Raw genomic sequence first — 17,982 nt, forward strand, 5'->3', positions numbered from 1 at the left:
TAAGCATATATATAAAGCCTACTGATAAAGGACGGCAAAATAGATTGTTTGACAGGTGCAATATGTGAAAATCGATAATTATTTATTTATTTTTTTAATTACATTTATATCTGAATTTAAGTCAACCTATAGACTTTCAAACATCAAAATGTCATTAATTAATATGTATTTGTGTACAAAATGACATAAACATTTTCCTATTCTTTTTTGCCTGGAAAAGCTTCCAACACGCTTGCGTGTCACGTGAAAAATAGGCGTCGGTTCTATTTCTAGCATGCACGCGTTTTCGCGCGACTCACGCAGGCAGTCTGCAAGCTCTAACCTGTTAACATGGGAGCCGAATTAAAAACGGAAACGCCACGCAGCTGAGATGCGAATTCGCCTCATTTGCGTGTTTAGTTCGCGTGAATGATGCAAATTGACGCGCGAATTGAGCGTTTCGAGCGATACGTGCATTAAGCACGAATTGTGCTTTTTGTGCATTTAAGCATTTGACGCGAATTCGCGTCTGCTGCCCGAGTTAAAAAAATTTGAACTTTGGCGTCAATTCGCGTCGCGTTAACCAGTCAGGAGCCTGCTAGGAGTCACTCATTCAACATGGAGGAATGACTGATGTTGTCAGTGAGCAGTCAACCGGAGCTATATGACAGAAGTTCATATTTCTATAGAGACAGGAATAAAAAGGACCTGTATATATAAAACATATTAATAGATTAATTGAATAAAGGCCAAAGATAAGAAACGTTTCGTTTTACCCCAAATTATATTTTATCTTGAACCACTAAAGAAACTTCAGAGCCAGCGGTGTCAGAAGGTCTAGCCGAGGTGAGGCTGCTCTCGGCGGACACATGATCACGGAGCTCCCGCTGATCGCATGGAGCTCATCACCAAAATCGGCGAAACACATTTTTTAAATATACGCTGTCATTATAAATAAACCGCATATTTGAGTTTAAAACAACTACATTCTCGCCTGAAATATTTTTAAACCACATTTCATGACACGATAAAAGTAATATTTTGAAAATTATCCGAATAAAAATGGTGGTTGAAAATGCTGCGTGAACTCAGCTGGCAGAAGCCCACCATGACGCGAATTCATGTCTGTTGTGAAGTTAATTTCACACGCGAATGAAGCGAATTTCACGCGCGAATGATCTCAAAATGTTCAAGCGTTCGACGCAAATTTCACGCTCTTTTCGCGTTTGGTGTGAACACAGCATTAGAGGAAAAAAAATTTAAAAAGTCAGTTACAAAAAAACTGGCATAAAATATTAGAATAATAATTTTGAAACCTTCTCAACATGGGAAAAAGCTGTTAACAAAGAATGCATGATTTTATGTGTAATTGACTGAGATTAAATATAACATTTTTAATGGGTTTCAGTGGGGGTTATTTTTTTTCCTTACGGTCCTGTGTAGGCCATAAAGTTCTAATCAAAATACCCACTTCTGCCAAATTTTATGCTGTTTGCATTAACACAGCCAGAATTATCAATGGCGGTCATGTGTGCTGCTCATAACACTTTGTTGCACTCAAATTGTTCTTAGAAAATTGAAAACCACATTCAAGAACAGCAGCTCAGGTGTTATTCAGATCATATGTTCCAGTTGGCAACATTGCTTAGTGGTTATTTTATGTCATTTTAATGTTAAAAAAAGGGGGGGGGGGTTGGGGTAAAAGTAAATCTGGTCAAATTTGAAGACATGGCTCACCAAAAATTAAAATTCTGTCATTACATGCTTTGGTATCCCTTTACATTCCAATGAAATGTGCTTCCTTTGAATCCTGGATATGCATTTGTTCTGACAGAACAACAGATTAGTTTAGCAGTTGTACATACTTGTGTGTCATTTAAGAGGCTTTGGTGTTTTTAGTGTAGAGCCTGTTGTAGTTTATATGGCAATTAACCTTTCTTGCTCTACTCCCTCTACTGGTACACATCCTCACACAACCAATATACAGATGCACTTTACAGTGTTAAAAAACGCATATAAGGATCCCTTATTATACACAGATATGTGTTATTGCATGTAGGCTATTTTAACATGGCAACTAGAGTTTTCTGCAAAATATATGTAAGTGTATATATATATATATATATATATATATATATATATATACACACACACACAAACACGCAGGTATTTTAGAAGGGCAGTAAGTAAGGCTAATAAGCTATATTTTGCATTTTACCAAATAAATAAAAATAATACCAAGTCCTAATAACTTACCAACTTGTCGGCGTTTTAAAGCCTCGATAGACACATTTCACCTTGCATTTCAGTCTATGACAGACAGCGATAAAAATGAGCGTTTTTTTGAATGGGTTTCTCGCGCACAGCAAATCAATGTGAGTAACGGTCGACTGCTTTCAAAAGAGTCAACCGTCAATAACTGACAATCAAGCGCGAGATGTCGTTCGCGTTCAAGGTTAATTATAAAAAAGCGTAGTGGTTTCGTAGCATCGCTGACTGTGTAGTCGTTATGTTGAGCGTGAATGTGGTTCCTCTCTCTCTCTCTCTCTCTCTTTCTGTGCTCTGCTCACTTTAAAGCCGTTATAAGCGCAGCGGACCCACAGACCCCAGCAGCAAAGCTCCTAGCGCGGAATAACGGAATAAACGTTCACTATCAGAGCTCTACGGGACTTTAACTGGCGTCTTTTTCAACCGAATCCTCAGGACGATGTTCCTTGTGCAGTACACAGGTATGATGTCTTCAGTTTAACTTTATTTGATAGATTAGAGACAATAAATGCGATAAGTCCCGTGTACGAGGTCTATAGTAGCTACAGAATAGGGAGCCGCCCGGTAAGAACGGACACACGGATAGAAAAATGAATGAAAACTCTGATAAGAATCAGCATAGCATACGGAACACACCGGGGTTCCCTCACGAATCACTTTAGTGACTGGAATACCATTGCGCTTCACTTTGAATACACATCTTAGCGATGCCGTTATATCAGCCGGATCATAAAACCTAGTGAGCTGTCTACAAAGACAACACGGGCGCGTGCAGCCTTTGAGAGAGCCATAGCCGCGAGTTTACTCGGACTGCCCCACAAATGCTGTTTAGATTAGCATTGGGTGAGATTGAGACACATTAGAGCGCAGTCACTGACAGCTCCGGTGATTAAAACTGTTATGCTATAATGACATTGCAATTAACTATATTTGCTTGCCTGTGTTCCTGCGTGTGGTTACTGTTCCCTGCAACATCTTGCCACATGCTCGTGTAATGCATCGAGCCATTACTGTGGGAAGTGGAAACCTGATCTACATGTCCACTGGAGTGAATTGCCATATACAAATATTTTGGCTTGATGTTTGCTGACCAGTGTCATTTATTACTTGATTTGTAAGGAATTATTCCAAGTTAGAGCTCAGAATAGCTACTGTAAGGTAAGTTGTCTGTTTCAACGTTACAAAGCATGACTCAAATCTTAGTAGATGTAAAGGTGCTGACAAGATCAATGATTGCACAAGTTAGTCTTGATATGTAGCATATAGTGAGAAAATAAGGAAAAATCATAGACTGAGGGTAGAATAAACTTTGTTTATTCAAATACTCTTGGGTCCTTGGGTGACACTTTAATACAGTTCAATACAATTATATGAATTAATTTATTAGGTGTCATGAATTTAAGTATATTTTTACAGCATTCACTAATCTTAATGATCAGATATTAAAATTGCTAGTTTGTGTTAATGTTAAAATGTTAAATATGTGTTCATTAACAAGATGAACTCTGTTCTTACTTTGTTTACTATTGTGTTCACTAATGTTAACAAAGTATACAACTTTATAGCGAGTGTTATATTACAGTGTTATATACTGTAAATATCTGGTAAAAAGTATCCAGCACCATATTTGAAATTATCATAACAAAGAAAATTCGGTAACACTATAAAATAAGGTTCAGTTAGTTAATATAAGTTAATGTATTAACTAACATGGATGAACATTAAACCATACATTTATTACAGTGTTTATTAATCTTTGTTCATGTTGATTAATGAAAATACAGTCTTTCATTTTTAGTTCAGTGTTAATGTACAGTGCATTAACTAATATTAACAAGCACAATTTAGTAAATGTTGACATTAACATGAACTATGATTAATAAATGTTGTAGAAGTATTGCTCATTCTTAGTTCATGTTAATTAAAGAAGTTAACTAATGTTAACCAATGAACCTTATTGATACCGAACATTCCCAAGCATATTACTTACATGCGATTTATTATGATGCTTGTGTCCTTGATAGATGTCTTTTTTGATTGCATGAATACCTCATTATCAGAGAGAGAACTGAAACTATTGTCAATCTATCTTTTTACTCAATGACACAGCAGAGCTTAATTGTCAAAATAATAAAAAATGAATGCATCAATCAAGGGTGCATGTGATTATATTGTGTGTGGAAAAGATACTAATATATTTATATAGTTAGTTCTCTTTTCCTCCCCTATATGCCTATTTACTGGGAAAGGCGTCTGGCATTTGTCAGAGTAAACCTATTCACCCTAACCCTCAAGTGTGATGGAAAAAGCCTCTTATTGCTCTGTGACAGCCATGAACTTTCTCACACGTAGCTCTTTTGGTGGATAGGGAGTGGCCATTTAAATTGCACATAATGGATAGTCTCTGGGCTTTCATAAAAGCAGAAGCTGCAAAATGAAAAAAGGGGAGGGCGGCACTGAAGAAGTGTAAAATGCATTTGTGACAGAGGTTACTTATGTAAAATGAAGCAAGAAAAGGCTTTTTTTTCTTAATCGAAAAAGACTCGAGTGATATAAATAGTTTGTGGACAGATGTCTGTGGTTTGGTGATTCAGTGACTGTCCCATAAGAGTTTCCAAGAGGATTTAATACACAGAAAAATACTTAATAAATAAATGACAATCCAGCACTGTATAAATCTGATAAACTCTAAAGTACTACAGTAGTTGTGATTGTTTGGTTCAACATCTGTGATTAAAATGCCACACGTCCTTGTCCAATAGATTGAAATTCTAATAAATTAGAACTGTAATGTAATGGACTCTCAGATTAGTTTCAATGTTAAGAGAAAAGTAAAAGATAAAGCAGCTGAAGTATGATGTTTTCGGAGATATTGTAAACAATTGGGTTAAATGGAGTAGTTTTGAAAAGGTGGCCCAGAATTATAGATTGGTCTTTCAAGGATGTTAAAATTGTTTCAGTCTTAAATATTACCATGGACACATAAATAATAGAGTGCTCTGGCAAACTTGTTGCTTTGTACAACCAATGTTTGCCATTTATTTTCAACCCTTGTGGGATCTTCGGTCATTTCTGACCAGATAATTTTACATTTTGAATTTTTAAAAGTCGTAGCTTCACCAGAATGGTACGGAACTTGATGACATCAAAAATGACAGACCACACACCAACACACCACCTATTACACACACACACACACACCTATGAACTGATGTGACTGGAACACTGAAACTATGTAAAATCAAATCAATAATTCAACAAAATTACAGTAAAAAAGTGGACAGCAAGGAAGGGGTTACACTCTGAAACATCAAGAGTGTAAAACAGATACATCCCCTCACATACACTTACTTAAACACACTCCCAGAAACACACATACAGAATTATACATACGGAAATGAATTGGTATGCTATAACCAAATAGCCAAAATGAGTCAAAAGACTGAAATAAGAGGAGAAAATCAGATCAGACCCAGAGGGATTAAGATATGATAAAGCATTCATGGTAATTTGTTAAATTTTTGTAGAATTTTAATGTGTTTGTGTAACAAAATGTTTTCTGTGTTCAGGTTTGTATGTAATAATAATGCTAAAAACCTAAACTTCAAATCAACATTTAGCTAAACCATTTTAAAATAAAAACCTTGACAAAAAGTAGTCTTTGAGAATGCCTTAATATACATTTAAATCCACAACCTAATAAAAGTAAACATTTATGTATAAAAACAACTAGGTAATTCACAAGCCTCTCTATAGAGTCCTATACAGGGGTTTCTTTTTTCTTTATGCTCTATTCTGCCTTCAAAAAAAAAAAGGATTTTAAAGGCCTAGTCTCTATTTTAATCTGAAATACTGCATTAACTGAATAATCATTTAAATATATATATATATATATATATATATATATATATATTTATAGATATATATATATATTTATATATATATATATATATATATATAAAACTATTTTCAATGGAATAACTGATCATAATTATTGCATACATTTTAATGAGTACCATAAAAGTTGCTAAAAATACAAATATTATTGAACAAAATATATATTAGATTGATTTTACAGAAGAAAAGAAAAGATACATTTCAGGTGTCCAGTCATGTTTGACCGTGAAAACCATGAGTGTGACCTTCAAATGAGGAGCACACAAGGCTTAATTGGAGGTTTTTATTTCTGGATGCTCTCTGTGAAGTGTTTGCTATAATACTTTGTGTGAATCATCTTGGTTTGTCCTTGTGCGTCTTTATAGAATCTTCCTGTATAGAGCAGATACATGTTTACCAGACAGCATTTAATCATTTTCCTTGAAGATAAGTGGTATTAAAACTGTAGAGAGCATGCCAATAGTGCATTTAAAAAAGTGCATTTTGGTCTAGATATTTTGAAAAACATTAGTTGAAGTTTTTTATTTTTAATGAGCAAAAATGAGTTAAAGCAATTTTTAACGATATGATCTGCAACAACAATAAAGTTGAGAAAAGTTTAACGTTTATGCTAATTTGCTGCAACATACCAGTGGAAGTGAAGAGAGTGGAGCTCACACGATCCATCTTCTGTGAGATACTGTAGTTGAGGGTAGGCAAGACTTCACTCTTTGATTTCACTCTTCTATATAATTTGTCTCTGAATAGAGTGATACAATAAAATAAAAAAATGATGTATGGAAAAGCTTGTCAGAAATTGTTGGAATTCTGAGTGAGTTTGATTTGTTCATTGTTAATCAATCACCGTTCATGATATAATGCATTATTCACTGCTGCAGGTTTATGTACAAGTGTTTTCCCGTCCAGAAACTGATGACTTGTCAAAATAAATTGACATCAGTGACATTATATATACAGCCAGTTGCACAGCCCACTACTAGCATTAGGCTATCTAGATGCCTAGCAATCAACAATACAGTGAACATTTCTCTCTGTGGAATAATAAATCCAGATGGTCTGAATTATCGTTATACTGCATAATTGACGCAAATACATAATCATATTGTGAATATGTAATCATATTGTGAATATGTAATCATATTGTAAATGCATAATCATATTATTTTCCAAGGAAAACAGGAACTTCAGGATCTTCTATTTTCAAAGTCGCTTGATGATTGAAAACAGTATGATTTATTATTTGTATTTTTGCCATAATTGAGTTTGTTGTACTCATGGTTCTCCACATGGCAGTTACTCCAGCTGTTTGCACAGATCTGCGTCTTTCTGTGCTTTGCTAATTAAAAGCCATGGTATTTTGTGCTAAGGAACGGTGTACCTAATGATTGACACGGCAACAAATGCTCCTGTGTTTTGGATAATGAAGTGCCACTGCCACATTGTGCTGAGTCCTGCTGGGCAAGCGTTTTCAGCACTATTTTTATTTAGTGTATTTTCCCTTTCATTACAAGAAACCTATATAAATTTAAGTTAGATCTGATTTAATAGTGTTAAACTGGCCACTTTTTTACTTTAAGCAAAATGAAAATTATCCTGAAGGATCACACGAAGACATAGTTTTGAAACTTGTTTAAATGACATCCATAGAAGTGCTCCAGCCATCTCAAATCCTAATGAGAAATGCATATGAGATTTTTTATTTCTTTTTTCTTTTTTTAAGCCTAATTGTTGTTTATGAGGCCCTTTGCGTATGTGTTTGGCTCTCTCCTCTCAGACGTGCCAGAGCACAACAAGGCGGTTGGGTCTCTCTCCATCTGCTAATGCTAAACATTCTGTCCCAACACATTTTAATTGTCCAACAATTCATTCTTGCTAAATCTGTTCCTTCTGTAATCATGTATTGGTAACATTTAATTGGTAGTTCATTTGTATACCGTGTCATTGTTTTCTACACCACTTTAAAATGTGAATTTGAGTTTGCATTCTGTATTGGATGTGATGCAACAAAAAGATATGTCTAATGCACTATACAAATCATGAAGAAATTACTCTTATGAGCCATTTCTTTTAGTGAACAGTATAGACCAGTTATGAATAGTACTGTTACTGGTTTGAGTCTATCAGTGCAGTTAATGAATCAATATTTGACTCACATGCTGAACAGCTAGTTATGTTAAAGATACACAATTATGACATATTTAATAGCAGAGCCCCTGTCCATCCTGGACTTTATAGAGGAATCATTTGAATATTTTTTTTACTCAAATTGGATGTTTGTAAATTTGTGAAGGACCACTTTGATCATTCAGGCAGTGGGTCAAAAAAACCCTTATATAAACAAACAGGCTCCAGGGCTCTCAAGCAGGGGAGAGGGTTCAGGTTTAAGTGTCTGTGACAGCCGATCCTCTCACTCAAATGTTTCCAGAAGTGGAAGTGTGATAGTAAGCAAGAAGATTCAGCTCAAACCCCCAGCTACTAACAAGGTCTTATCATTTCTAGTTTAAGGAAGCGGGCATAATGGCCGAGAGGATCCGCTCTCCCCTTGCAGTAATAAATAATGGCCTTGAATCTGGCAGAAGTTGTGTTCAGAGGGCCTAAAAAAACGAATAAAGTGAGACCGCAAGAACAAGCTCACTGTTCATTATTGACAACCATCTTTTGGAACACAGGAGGCATCTAATTTAACCTCTTGGTTCAGAAACAGGAGCAAGATACCATGTTTCTGTGTGGCTCAAGGTTTTCCTCACTGAGCTCTGGCAGCAGAGCATGCTGGAGGGCCAAACGCAGCCACTGGAGAAGCACTAAGCCTCGGTCTGCCTCCCAGTTTGTGATGGCGCAGATTGGTGGCTTAAGGGTCTCTGCTGAGATGACAGAGCCAAAATGGTGAGCTCTTCTTCTGAGGCACTAGTAATATTTTTACATCGCTGCTTTAACACACAACGGTGTGAGAGATAAAGCGAACCCAAGTTTTTGTTGTCACTATTGCATTTTTTTTCTTCTTCCTTGCCTGCGCTGCCAGGAAAAACAATTGGAAGCAGCACGGCATATACCATGATGGATCGTCCAGAAGATGCAGGATACTACATCTCTCAAGTGTGCCTGTGTTTGCTAGGGCCCCTGAGAATGTGCCAAGATGCAACCGCTAGCTCACTGTAGATAATGGAAAAAATCACGTTCCTACTATTTTTCATCTAATACTATAAATCTGCACTGAAATTGCTTTTTCGTTTAAGCCTGAGTCACTAGGTAACTCATATAATGCACGTCCTCAAGTAATGAACTTTCCTTTTCATGCACTTCTCACTGGAACCTTCCTTCACCTCGTGCCCTTGTTTCACTGAACTCTGAAGAACTGTGGATTTTCCTTTTTTTTTTCTGTTTTCAGTGTGGATCAGTTAGTCTAGTTTACTCCAGTTCTGACTCAGTGATTTTCCGCTTTCAATGTGGTTTTTGGGTTGGAGCTCATCAGCTGCTATTTTTGCATAAACTCACAAACCACTAAGAACACCTCCTTTCATTAGGACTCTAAAACACTTTAAAGAAAGCTCAATTGCAACCAACAATTTGTAGAATGAATGAACGGCTCAGTGTATGATTTGAGGTCAGGCATCAAAGAAAAAGGCTGTAACTGTTACAGGGCTCCAGACTAACATTTGAGAGCAGTGGCACCAGCACCAGCCACTAAGTTCTACAGATGGTGCGCCAGGAGCACATTTGGTAGCGCTGGGGGTGGTGTGTGGGGGTATTTAAAATAAAGATAATTTAATCATAAGATTACTATTGTTTTGCATTAATAAGTGCAGTTACTAATAATATTTCATGTTCATTTCTTGTTTATTTTTTATACAGATTTGAAAGTAAAGCACTAAATTTGAGTTAAGATGCATACAAAACAGTAACAGGTGCAAAACCTACTTTTTATATACAGAAAATGTATATATTCCACTCTTATTAAATGTACCATTATTCTTCTAGCATACGGAACTGACTAACTTCAGTGATTATGTGTAATTTATTAGCAAATTGAAGAAAAGTTTTGAATTTTCTTACCTCATACACAAATTTTTTTTACAATTCTGACAAAATCTGATTTCTTGATGATTTGATATTTTATAGTGATTTTATCATTTCAAAATATAGAGGAAAAAGTATAAATGAATGACTAATAAGTGAATAAGTGCTCCTCTGCTGCTGTCTACTGGTTACAATTTCAATTTTACATAAGTGTTTGTTTACCACAAAGAATATTTTGAATGTTATTATAAAAATAACATTCAAACTGGATCATTTTAGAGCATTAAAGTGCTGTGAAATGCTTTAAAGTCATTGAAAAGTGCTCGAATTTCTCTCTCAAAAGGTTTTACAAACCCTGAAATGAATGATATAATGCCTTCGACTATTTCTACCACAACATCACGGTTACAGTTACCGTCACTGCTTCTGGTTTCCTGACATATGTCAGTGCTGTTTATAACAGAGAATTCTGTGCAGAATTTGAATGATTGTCACTAGATCTCGCAGTAACCTTATCATTGTGCAGCAAATTCAAACTCTTCTCACTGGATCTCGCAGCACTGTTGCATCTGTGCTGTAACAGTGACATAAAATCAGCTTTGGCTCCCGAGTAAAGCTGTTCTGAGCTTGGACAAGTTTGCTTGCGGTACGCTCCACGCTGCGCTGCTGAAATGTAACGCGGTATAGTTTCACTTTTGTTTTGTCTGCCGTTTGATGTTTCTTAAATGCAACAGAAATAGCGGTGGTTGCACCAGTGCGACCGCTCACAAATTTAGTCGCACCGGCAGAAAAAATGGTCGCAGTCTGGAGCCCTGTGTTACTTGTCGAGCGTTGCCACCAACCAGCCTCCATGGAGCTAAATCAAGATTGCTCAACCCTTTTTTTTTTTCTTTTTCATAAAAACTGAGTTTTGTCTGTTTCCAGTCCCGAGGATTGGCTTTGCACATTAAAAGACAACATATCACAAGGTGGGATGATTTACCTCTGGTTTTGTCACTAACTTTATTGCTATCTCTATTTTTACCGTAGGAATGCATGCTGTGGCTTTGACCCAGTAAATCTCACTACGCTTGTAAGGGAGGTCAGCGTTGGCTTACAGCTTGAGATATCTCATTAAATTTTTGTATGTGTTTTGACCTTTTCTCAACCTTCATGCTCCACAGTGCTACAAATCTGCACACTTTCAAAACCACATTCTGTTTATTTAGCGAGTTAAGCTCTTTAGTTTGTTCACAGGGGAAATTTAATGGAATATAATTGTTTACGTTTGATACTAAGCATTTTGTGCTTCTGTTTGTCTTTTTATCTGAAAAGTTCACAAGACCTTTAGAGGTGAACCAGGGTTTGACCGTAGTCACTCAATTTGTAGTGTCCCAAAGAATCGGTTGCTTTCAAAATTAATTTGACAAAACTTCAGCTTCATTATTCATCCCTGTTCCTTTATCAAACTACTAAAACACTTTAAATGTTACTTTATAAAGACTGTGTAAAACAAGATTACCAGATTGTTTTAATATCATGGCCTCGTTCTGTATATGCAGTTCTATTGATAGTAACAAAACCTCTTGAGGGTACAGAGTAACCAAAAACATCTCTACCTCATGTTAAGAACATTCACCTATATATGATGTCTAATATCATTTAGGAATGGGGTATTGTTTGCTATGAACATCTGCCTCTTCATGAAGTTTAATTAATTGAATTTTGATTTTGGCAATAAAATACACTCCAGCTCTCAGTATTCTCGCAGTGTTAAAATGCCTCGGCGAGACTTAAAACAGCCAGCTTGCTCTCATATTCATGCAGTGGTATGTGGCTATTCACAGTCAGTAGCTTCACACCAGCAGGAAGAAGGTGGCAGCACCAGTGTTTTAGAGGGGACACACCTGGTGTTAAGATGTGCAGCGGCTGTGATTGGTTTACTTTGGCCTGCCAGTTTGGCTCTCGCACAAGCCAGGACCACCGCTGGCCCTAAAGATAATCCATCTCTCAGCACCTGTCAGCTGGCTCCCCTGTGCCCCTGTACCCACATGGCCGTGTTGATGGGGATTCAGCATGCATCTGGGTTACATTACTGAGGGCCACTCAACTGAATCCACTGCAGGTGTAAGCAGCCCCTCTTTGATAAATGTAGAATGTCAATGGCGTTCTTGAGCTAATGACAAAATGACTGACCTCATCATCCAGGAGTTGAACGCACATGATGGGTGCTTTTCTTGGGGCACTGAAACGGTGACCACTGAGGTCAGTGACGAGCAGGAAACTAAGGAGCTGCCAACGATTGACTGAACATCATGGCACTGAACATTACAGCCATTACAGAAAGAAAGTAATTGGATCCACAAATCAGCAGATGGGTACAGGTTTATAGTGGCACACAGCTTTATTGCCTTATATTTCAGGGCTTGGAAGGAGAACGTCACAGCTGTTTTGACATTGTGAGTAGCTTTTGACAGTGGACAGCACACTCATACTTCTTAGCCCTCAAGGGCCTTGTTGGCTAGAAGATGGAATTTCACCTTAGTCAACATAAAGGGCATGAATGGCACAACTGTGTTCTGATTTGATTCGAAGTGTGGATTTCTTTTGTCTATACATGAATTGAACAGATCAGTGAAGTTCTTAGGGGCCATTCACAGAGAACACATTTTGCCATTTTAAAGTGATACTTTTCCATCGGTTTTCTATGTAAACGTGCTAGATGGACGTGTATGAACGTTGCACTCACATCATGTGTCTTTCACATGAGCGTTGCATTTTTAAGATGCCATGTCAAGATAAAAGAATTTCAACTTTTACATGCCGTGTCACTCATCAATGTCAGTTCCAAAACAGTGGACCAATTAAAAGACCCTGGAGGTGGAGCAAGCATTGCTATGTTTAAAGTAGCACGTTGGCATGGAAACTGTTTTATTTGATGGCAACATGCAGAAGGGACTATTCTGCACTGTGCTTTAAAAAAAAACATTCAACACACATTCTGTGTGAATGGCTCCTTAGCATTAAATATTTTGATATTTTATTCTACTTTTTTATTCTAATGTTTTTCTGATTGTTTGATCCTTTAGTTTCATGAAAAATGGTGACTATATGACTATGAAGATTTTGGGAAGGAGTCAAAACAAAAGTGATCTTGGTGATGTCAGCCAGGAAAGAAAGTTATTTTAGAGGTGAAGTAAGTTATCCCAAAGACTATTTTTCCCATTAGAGCATACGGAGCCATTTGTAAATGTAATGGCTTCCGGTATCATCCGCCTCCGGCTATTTTTAGCTGTACAAAATAGTTCATTTTGCTGCTTGATATTGCAGACTGGTGTTTCTTACCATAAAAATTTAATCTGTTGTCTTAATTCTAAACATATTGGTTTGTAGCACAAACAATTTTACTATTAATTGCACTTTGTTATTCTTGTTATTTTACCGCGGTTACAGCTGGTTGCTATAGAAACAGTTAAGATTCTCAGACGCACACTTAGGACTGCACATGCTTTTTTAAACACTGTTTGAGCAGAAGATACAACATTTACGAGACAGTGGTTGTCAGATTTCATTGGTGATTTCAAATATGAAATTTAATTGTTAGCTCAAAGAATAGTTTTGGAGAATTTGATGTTTCCCATTCAAAGAGATAGGAACTGCATTTGTATGCCCGAGAGGCATTTCAAAGATGGCCGCCGAGTGACATGACTTGTCTTAAAAGGACTTTGGTTTTGCTCACAGAGAGGTCTTCGATTTGAGTCTCCGCTGAGGCAGGGGCCCTTTCTGTGGAGTTTGCAAATTCTTCTCGTGTTAGCATGGGTTTACTCCGGGCACTTAGAAAAAGGATCTGTGCAATGTAGGACAATCCATTTGAAGTATAAATAAATGTTTGAATTGTTTTGGGAATAATTTGCATCAACCATGAGTATAAGCACTATAAGTAACTACAGTTTTGATTTGATATTGATTCAGTAGTGTTAGCTGATGGCATTAGCTTGGTTTGGTATGAATAAGGATTAATTTTCCCTCTGTAAATGCGCTGCTGTACGAGGTGATTCATGTATTCCACATTGAGTACTGAGATATGCCATTTCCTGGAGGTAATTTTTTCTCCTGTTCTTGGTGTTATTTGTGTGTTTGTTTATAGCAGAGCAGTGAGTCTCCTCCATACACTCAGCCAGGGAAAGTAGGAAGGGTTAGGGGAAGGTCAGTAATGTGACTTAAAAGCAGAAACACGTCAGCACACCATCTTCAGTCAATTTTTATAACTCTTGCATCTCTCTCTCTCTCTCTCTCTCTTTGCCCCTGCCCTTTCTCTCTTGTTGCCCCTTGTTCTGCACCATTGTCACTGAGATAAAGGGAAAAGGTAGATTAATTGTTTTCTACAGGTAAGAGAGGCATCTCTGACGGTCTGCTTATTTCAATCACGGCGAGGTCCCATATGCTCTGCAAAATCTGTTCCTCTTCTCCGCGAGTGTTAGCGTGTTCAGTGAAGCGACACTGCATTAAGACAGGCCTGGGCTGGCTTCCAGGAATACCGCGGTACCACCAGCTGATCCTCAGCATCCACAACACATTCATCTTGTATGTGGAGCTGTGTCTAAAATACCTTCCCCGGTGAGACTTTCTGTGCCCTTGGCCATAGGGTTTGTTCCTTATGTAATTAAAAGTCAGAGAAAAAGAATGAATCCCAAGACCATCTTTACGAGTTCCACAAACATTCAGCTTCTGTGTTTATGCTTTTGTCCCTGAAGAAAGATTGAGGTAATGTTGGTGCCAGTGCACTTTAGAATTCTTTAATAAATATTTTTGTTACTTTCTTTCTTTGAAGCTTTTATTTCAAGATAGCCAGATTTGCAAAGTCTATGGGAAGGTGAAGCCCAACCCAGTCAGTATTTCCTGGTTTCTGCTTATTTTGAAGCATCTTGCCTGTGAATGTATAGTAGTCAACTGGAAATACTCAAAAAAAGAAAAATAAAGGATTTCTTGCTTCAAGATTCTCATCCTAAAGAAATTATGTTCTCTCAATGAAATGAGCATGTCACACTTACTTGTGAGTTTAATCCTAAAAATCCAATCCTGTGAAGTCAGTGTTTGTTGTTTGGCCTAAGCGCAGTGATTTATCATGGGTTGGTTGAATTACGGAGCTGTTCTTTGACAATTGTCGCCAACTCACACTGACAGATGTCTGAGGTTGATGAGGTTGTCTGGTGGGTTTGTCAGATCGGAGGGGTGAGAAGACGGATGAAAACATCACATAGAGAAATGCTTAGTGAATTTAGTCAGGTTTTCTCTGTGTGTGAATCTTAAACACTAGTTTAAAACTTCAATATAGAGCAATCTGAATGAAGCTCTTGTTTGTTTTCACATATTTTTACAGAGCAGAATTTCATGTAGCAGAATGCATGTGTAGCAGTACCTATCATATCCATATCTTGACTGATTTTTCTGGTAGTACTTAGCCAGTTTTTGCAGATTTATTTATTTATTTTCTTTAAGTCTAAGTGAATCAGGGAGTGCATTAAAGATACTGTCTTTACACTTTGGTCTGATTAGTTCTTAACTACATGGATCTGTTGCACCCGAGACCATTTTCCATCATGGTTGGGTAACATTTAGTCAGTAATGGACACTGTAATTATGTGTTTTAGGAGTGGGACATTAACATAAATAAGCCATGTTTTTCCTTTAATGAAAAAATTGTAGAAGAGCCAGTTTAAAACGGGAAGACTTGGAGGTGAAAGTAAGGGTAAACATTTTTTTTTCTCAGGCTTCTGTGTGATTGACATTGCTCGTATCTCTGGGGTGTCATTAGCTGTGTCATTGACTGATCCATTTTTCCTTTCACCTGCTGTGTAGGTTGGGATATCTTGTGGATGCTGAACAAGTTGCCTGTGGAGTTGAGTGCCTCAATCAATTCAGTTCTTTTTGTCTAGTCGGGAACTGTTGCTCACTAGATGCCTGTGAGCTTCTTGCTATTGTTATCCATGTATCTATGTGTGGAGAAATTTGCCAGAAAAGTTGCCGTTTTAATCTCTCACTAATTGTATTTTCTTAGTAATACCTGCTAACCATGTTTCTTAAAAAAAAAAAAAGAAAAAAAAAAAAAAATATATATATATATATATATTATCTTACACTGAAATTCAAAGTACTTGGTCACTAGAAGATTTTGAATTTTCGTCTTCTAATGTTTTTTTTTTTTTTTTTTTCAAGCATGTCACCATATTCTGTTACAGCAAATATACAAAACAATGAACTTTAAAAAAGCATCATATGACCCCTTTAAAGAAATGGCTTGTAGTTTTTGCATCAACCACAGCTGCCACTTGTCATTGACCAATCAGAGATCGTTCACACCCAATCAAATCGTTTACAATATCTTTTATGCAGGGTTTAATACATGCCATTGGACCCAAACTTAATGTAATTTTATTGTTTTCTTTTAATATGGTTATTTTTATTAGCCTCTTCTTCCTTGCAACACACAATATTTATACAATAACTGCGTCATATGAGCAGGTGTTAATGCCATGTTTGTCTGTTACTACGGCAAGAAAAAGTTTTTGCGTACTTTGAAGAATACTCTTTAAAGTCATTAGTTTGTGAATAAGGTTTGTTTTTGCATGTATACAATGAAGGCAACTCAAACAAAGATGTTTTGACTTACCCCGACCTTTTATATATTTTCCCTTATTCAATTCATACTGCAGTTCTTCACACCATGCCGCTGTTGATTCAGTAGCAGCGCAGTGCCGCTGCTTAATTGTGTTTCAGAAAAAACTGATATGAGTATAACCTAGTCTCTAGAATATCATTTGTTGATTTATTTATTTTATTTATTTCACAAGTCTTCATGTGCTCGCTGTCCTGCGGTAACCAGAATGCAACAAATAACCTCTGAACAATTGATCTCACAGTTTGCATCTTGGGGGGAGGCAGATGACCTTCAGGCGTTTCTCTGTGTGTACGTGTGGGCGACTTCAAGCGCAAGCAGACTGTTTGTGAATATAAACTGCTGAAGCAATGACAGCCCCACATCAATCTCTCTGCCTCCAGTCAAATGTTTGCTTTAGCTCACTTTGAGGGATTAAAATCTAATAGTAGTGAGCGGCGAAGCCCCTGAAGATATTTCCTTCATTCTCATCAGCCTGGAAACCATGTGAGGGGGCTACTAAACAGACAGCAGTAGATAGGAGTGTGTTTCTTGGTTGGATGTCCATCCCCCACTGCACGCACAGCTGCCCACTCCTCGCACTGAAGAAAAAGAAGAATGAGGAAGGAAACGAGCAAGCTATGTCAGTACTCAAGTGACGTTGACCCATGCCATGTGCATTAGTCTTCCTGTTCTGTTTACTTTGGATGGGTAATTATAGTTGTGAGGCCTGGCAGTGTTGCAGTGTTGTTTTCCGTTCACTTTTTATACCGTGTCTTAATCATCTTGTAACGCCAGATAATTAATAGCGGGTCAGCAGGGGAGCCTGTGGTTGTCATGTTAATGGATCGGATTCAGATTGTTCAGATTTTGTGAATTGAAATTCGACAACTGATTGTCTATTGACTGATGACTAGTATAGAAATAAAAATGTGTCTAGTAACAAAATAATTGCATTATCTTTTATCCTGGATCAACGTATGTGCAGTTGTTTGTTGGTGCCATGACCCAGTTGTTTTTTTCGCTGTTGTCGTGTTGTAGTAAACTAGAAATGTTTTTCTAGTGCATTTTTTTTTATCACAGTCAGCTGTGCATCAAATAAATTATTGAGTCAGATTAGTTATTGAAGGTTTTAGTTTTGAGCAGGATTGGCTTGCTTTTATGGATGTATTGTTTAGAATCACCCAATA

The 17,982-nt window shown here is 37.1% G+C and overlaps 1 protein-coding gene across 3 annotated transcripts in view; it reads left to right on the top strand.

The window, feature by feature from the left end:
- The window catches only part of LOC132113485 (ecto-NOX disulfide-thiol exchanger 2-like), a 233,914-nt gene that overhangs the window by 60,900 nt on the left and 155,032 nt on the right, over positions 1-17,982 (top strand). Inside the window, exon 1 of one of the 3 annotated variants that reach the window (XM_059521265.1) lies at positions 2,551-2,708. The exons of the other annotated variants lie outside the window; for them this stretch is intronic. Within the exon in view, the coding sequence (XP_059377248.1) occupies positions 2,687-2,708 (22 nt within the window). The 5' untranslated portion in view covers positions 2,551-2,686. Of the gene's footprint in view, positions 1-2,550; positions 2,709-17,982 lie in introns of those variants that run through there. 3 annotated transcript variants of the gene reach the window in all.

The sequence above is a fragment of the Carassius carassius genome, chromosome 33, assembly GCF_963082965.1.
Source record: "Carassius carassius chromosome 33, fCarCar2.1, whole genome shotgun sequence".
In the NCBI taxonomy this organism is placed as follows: Eukaryota; Metazoa; Chordata; class Actinopteri; order Cypriniformes; family Cyprinidae; genus Carassius; species Carassius carassius.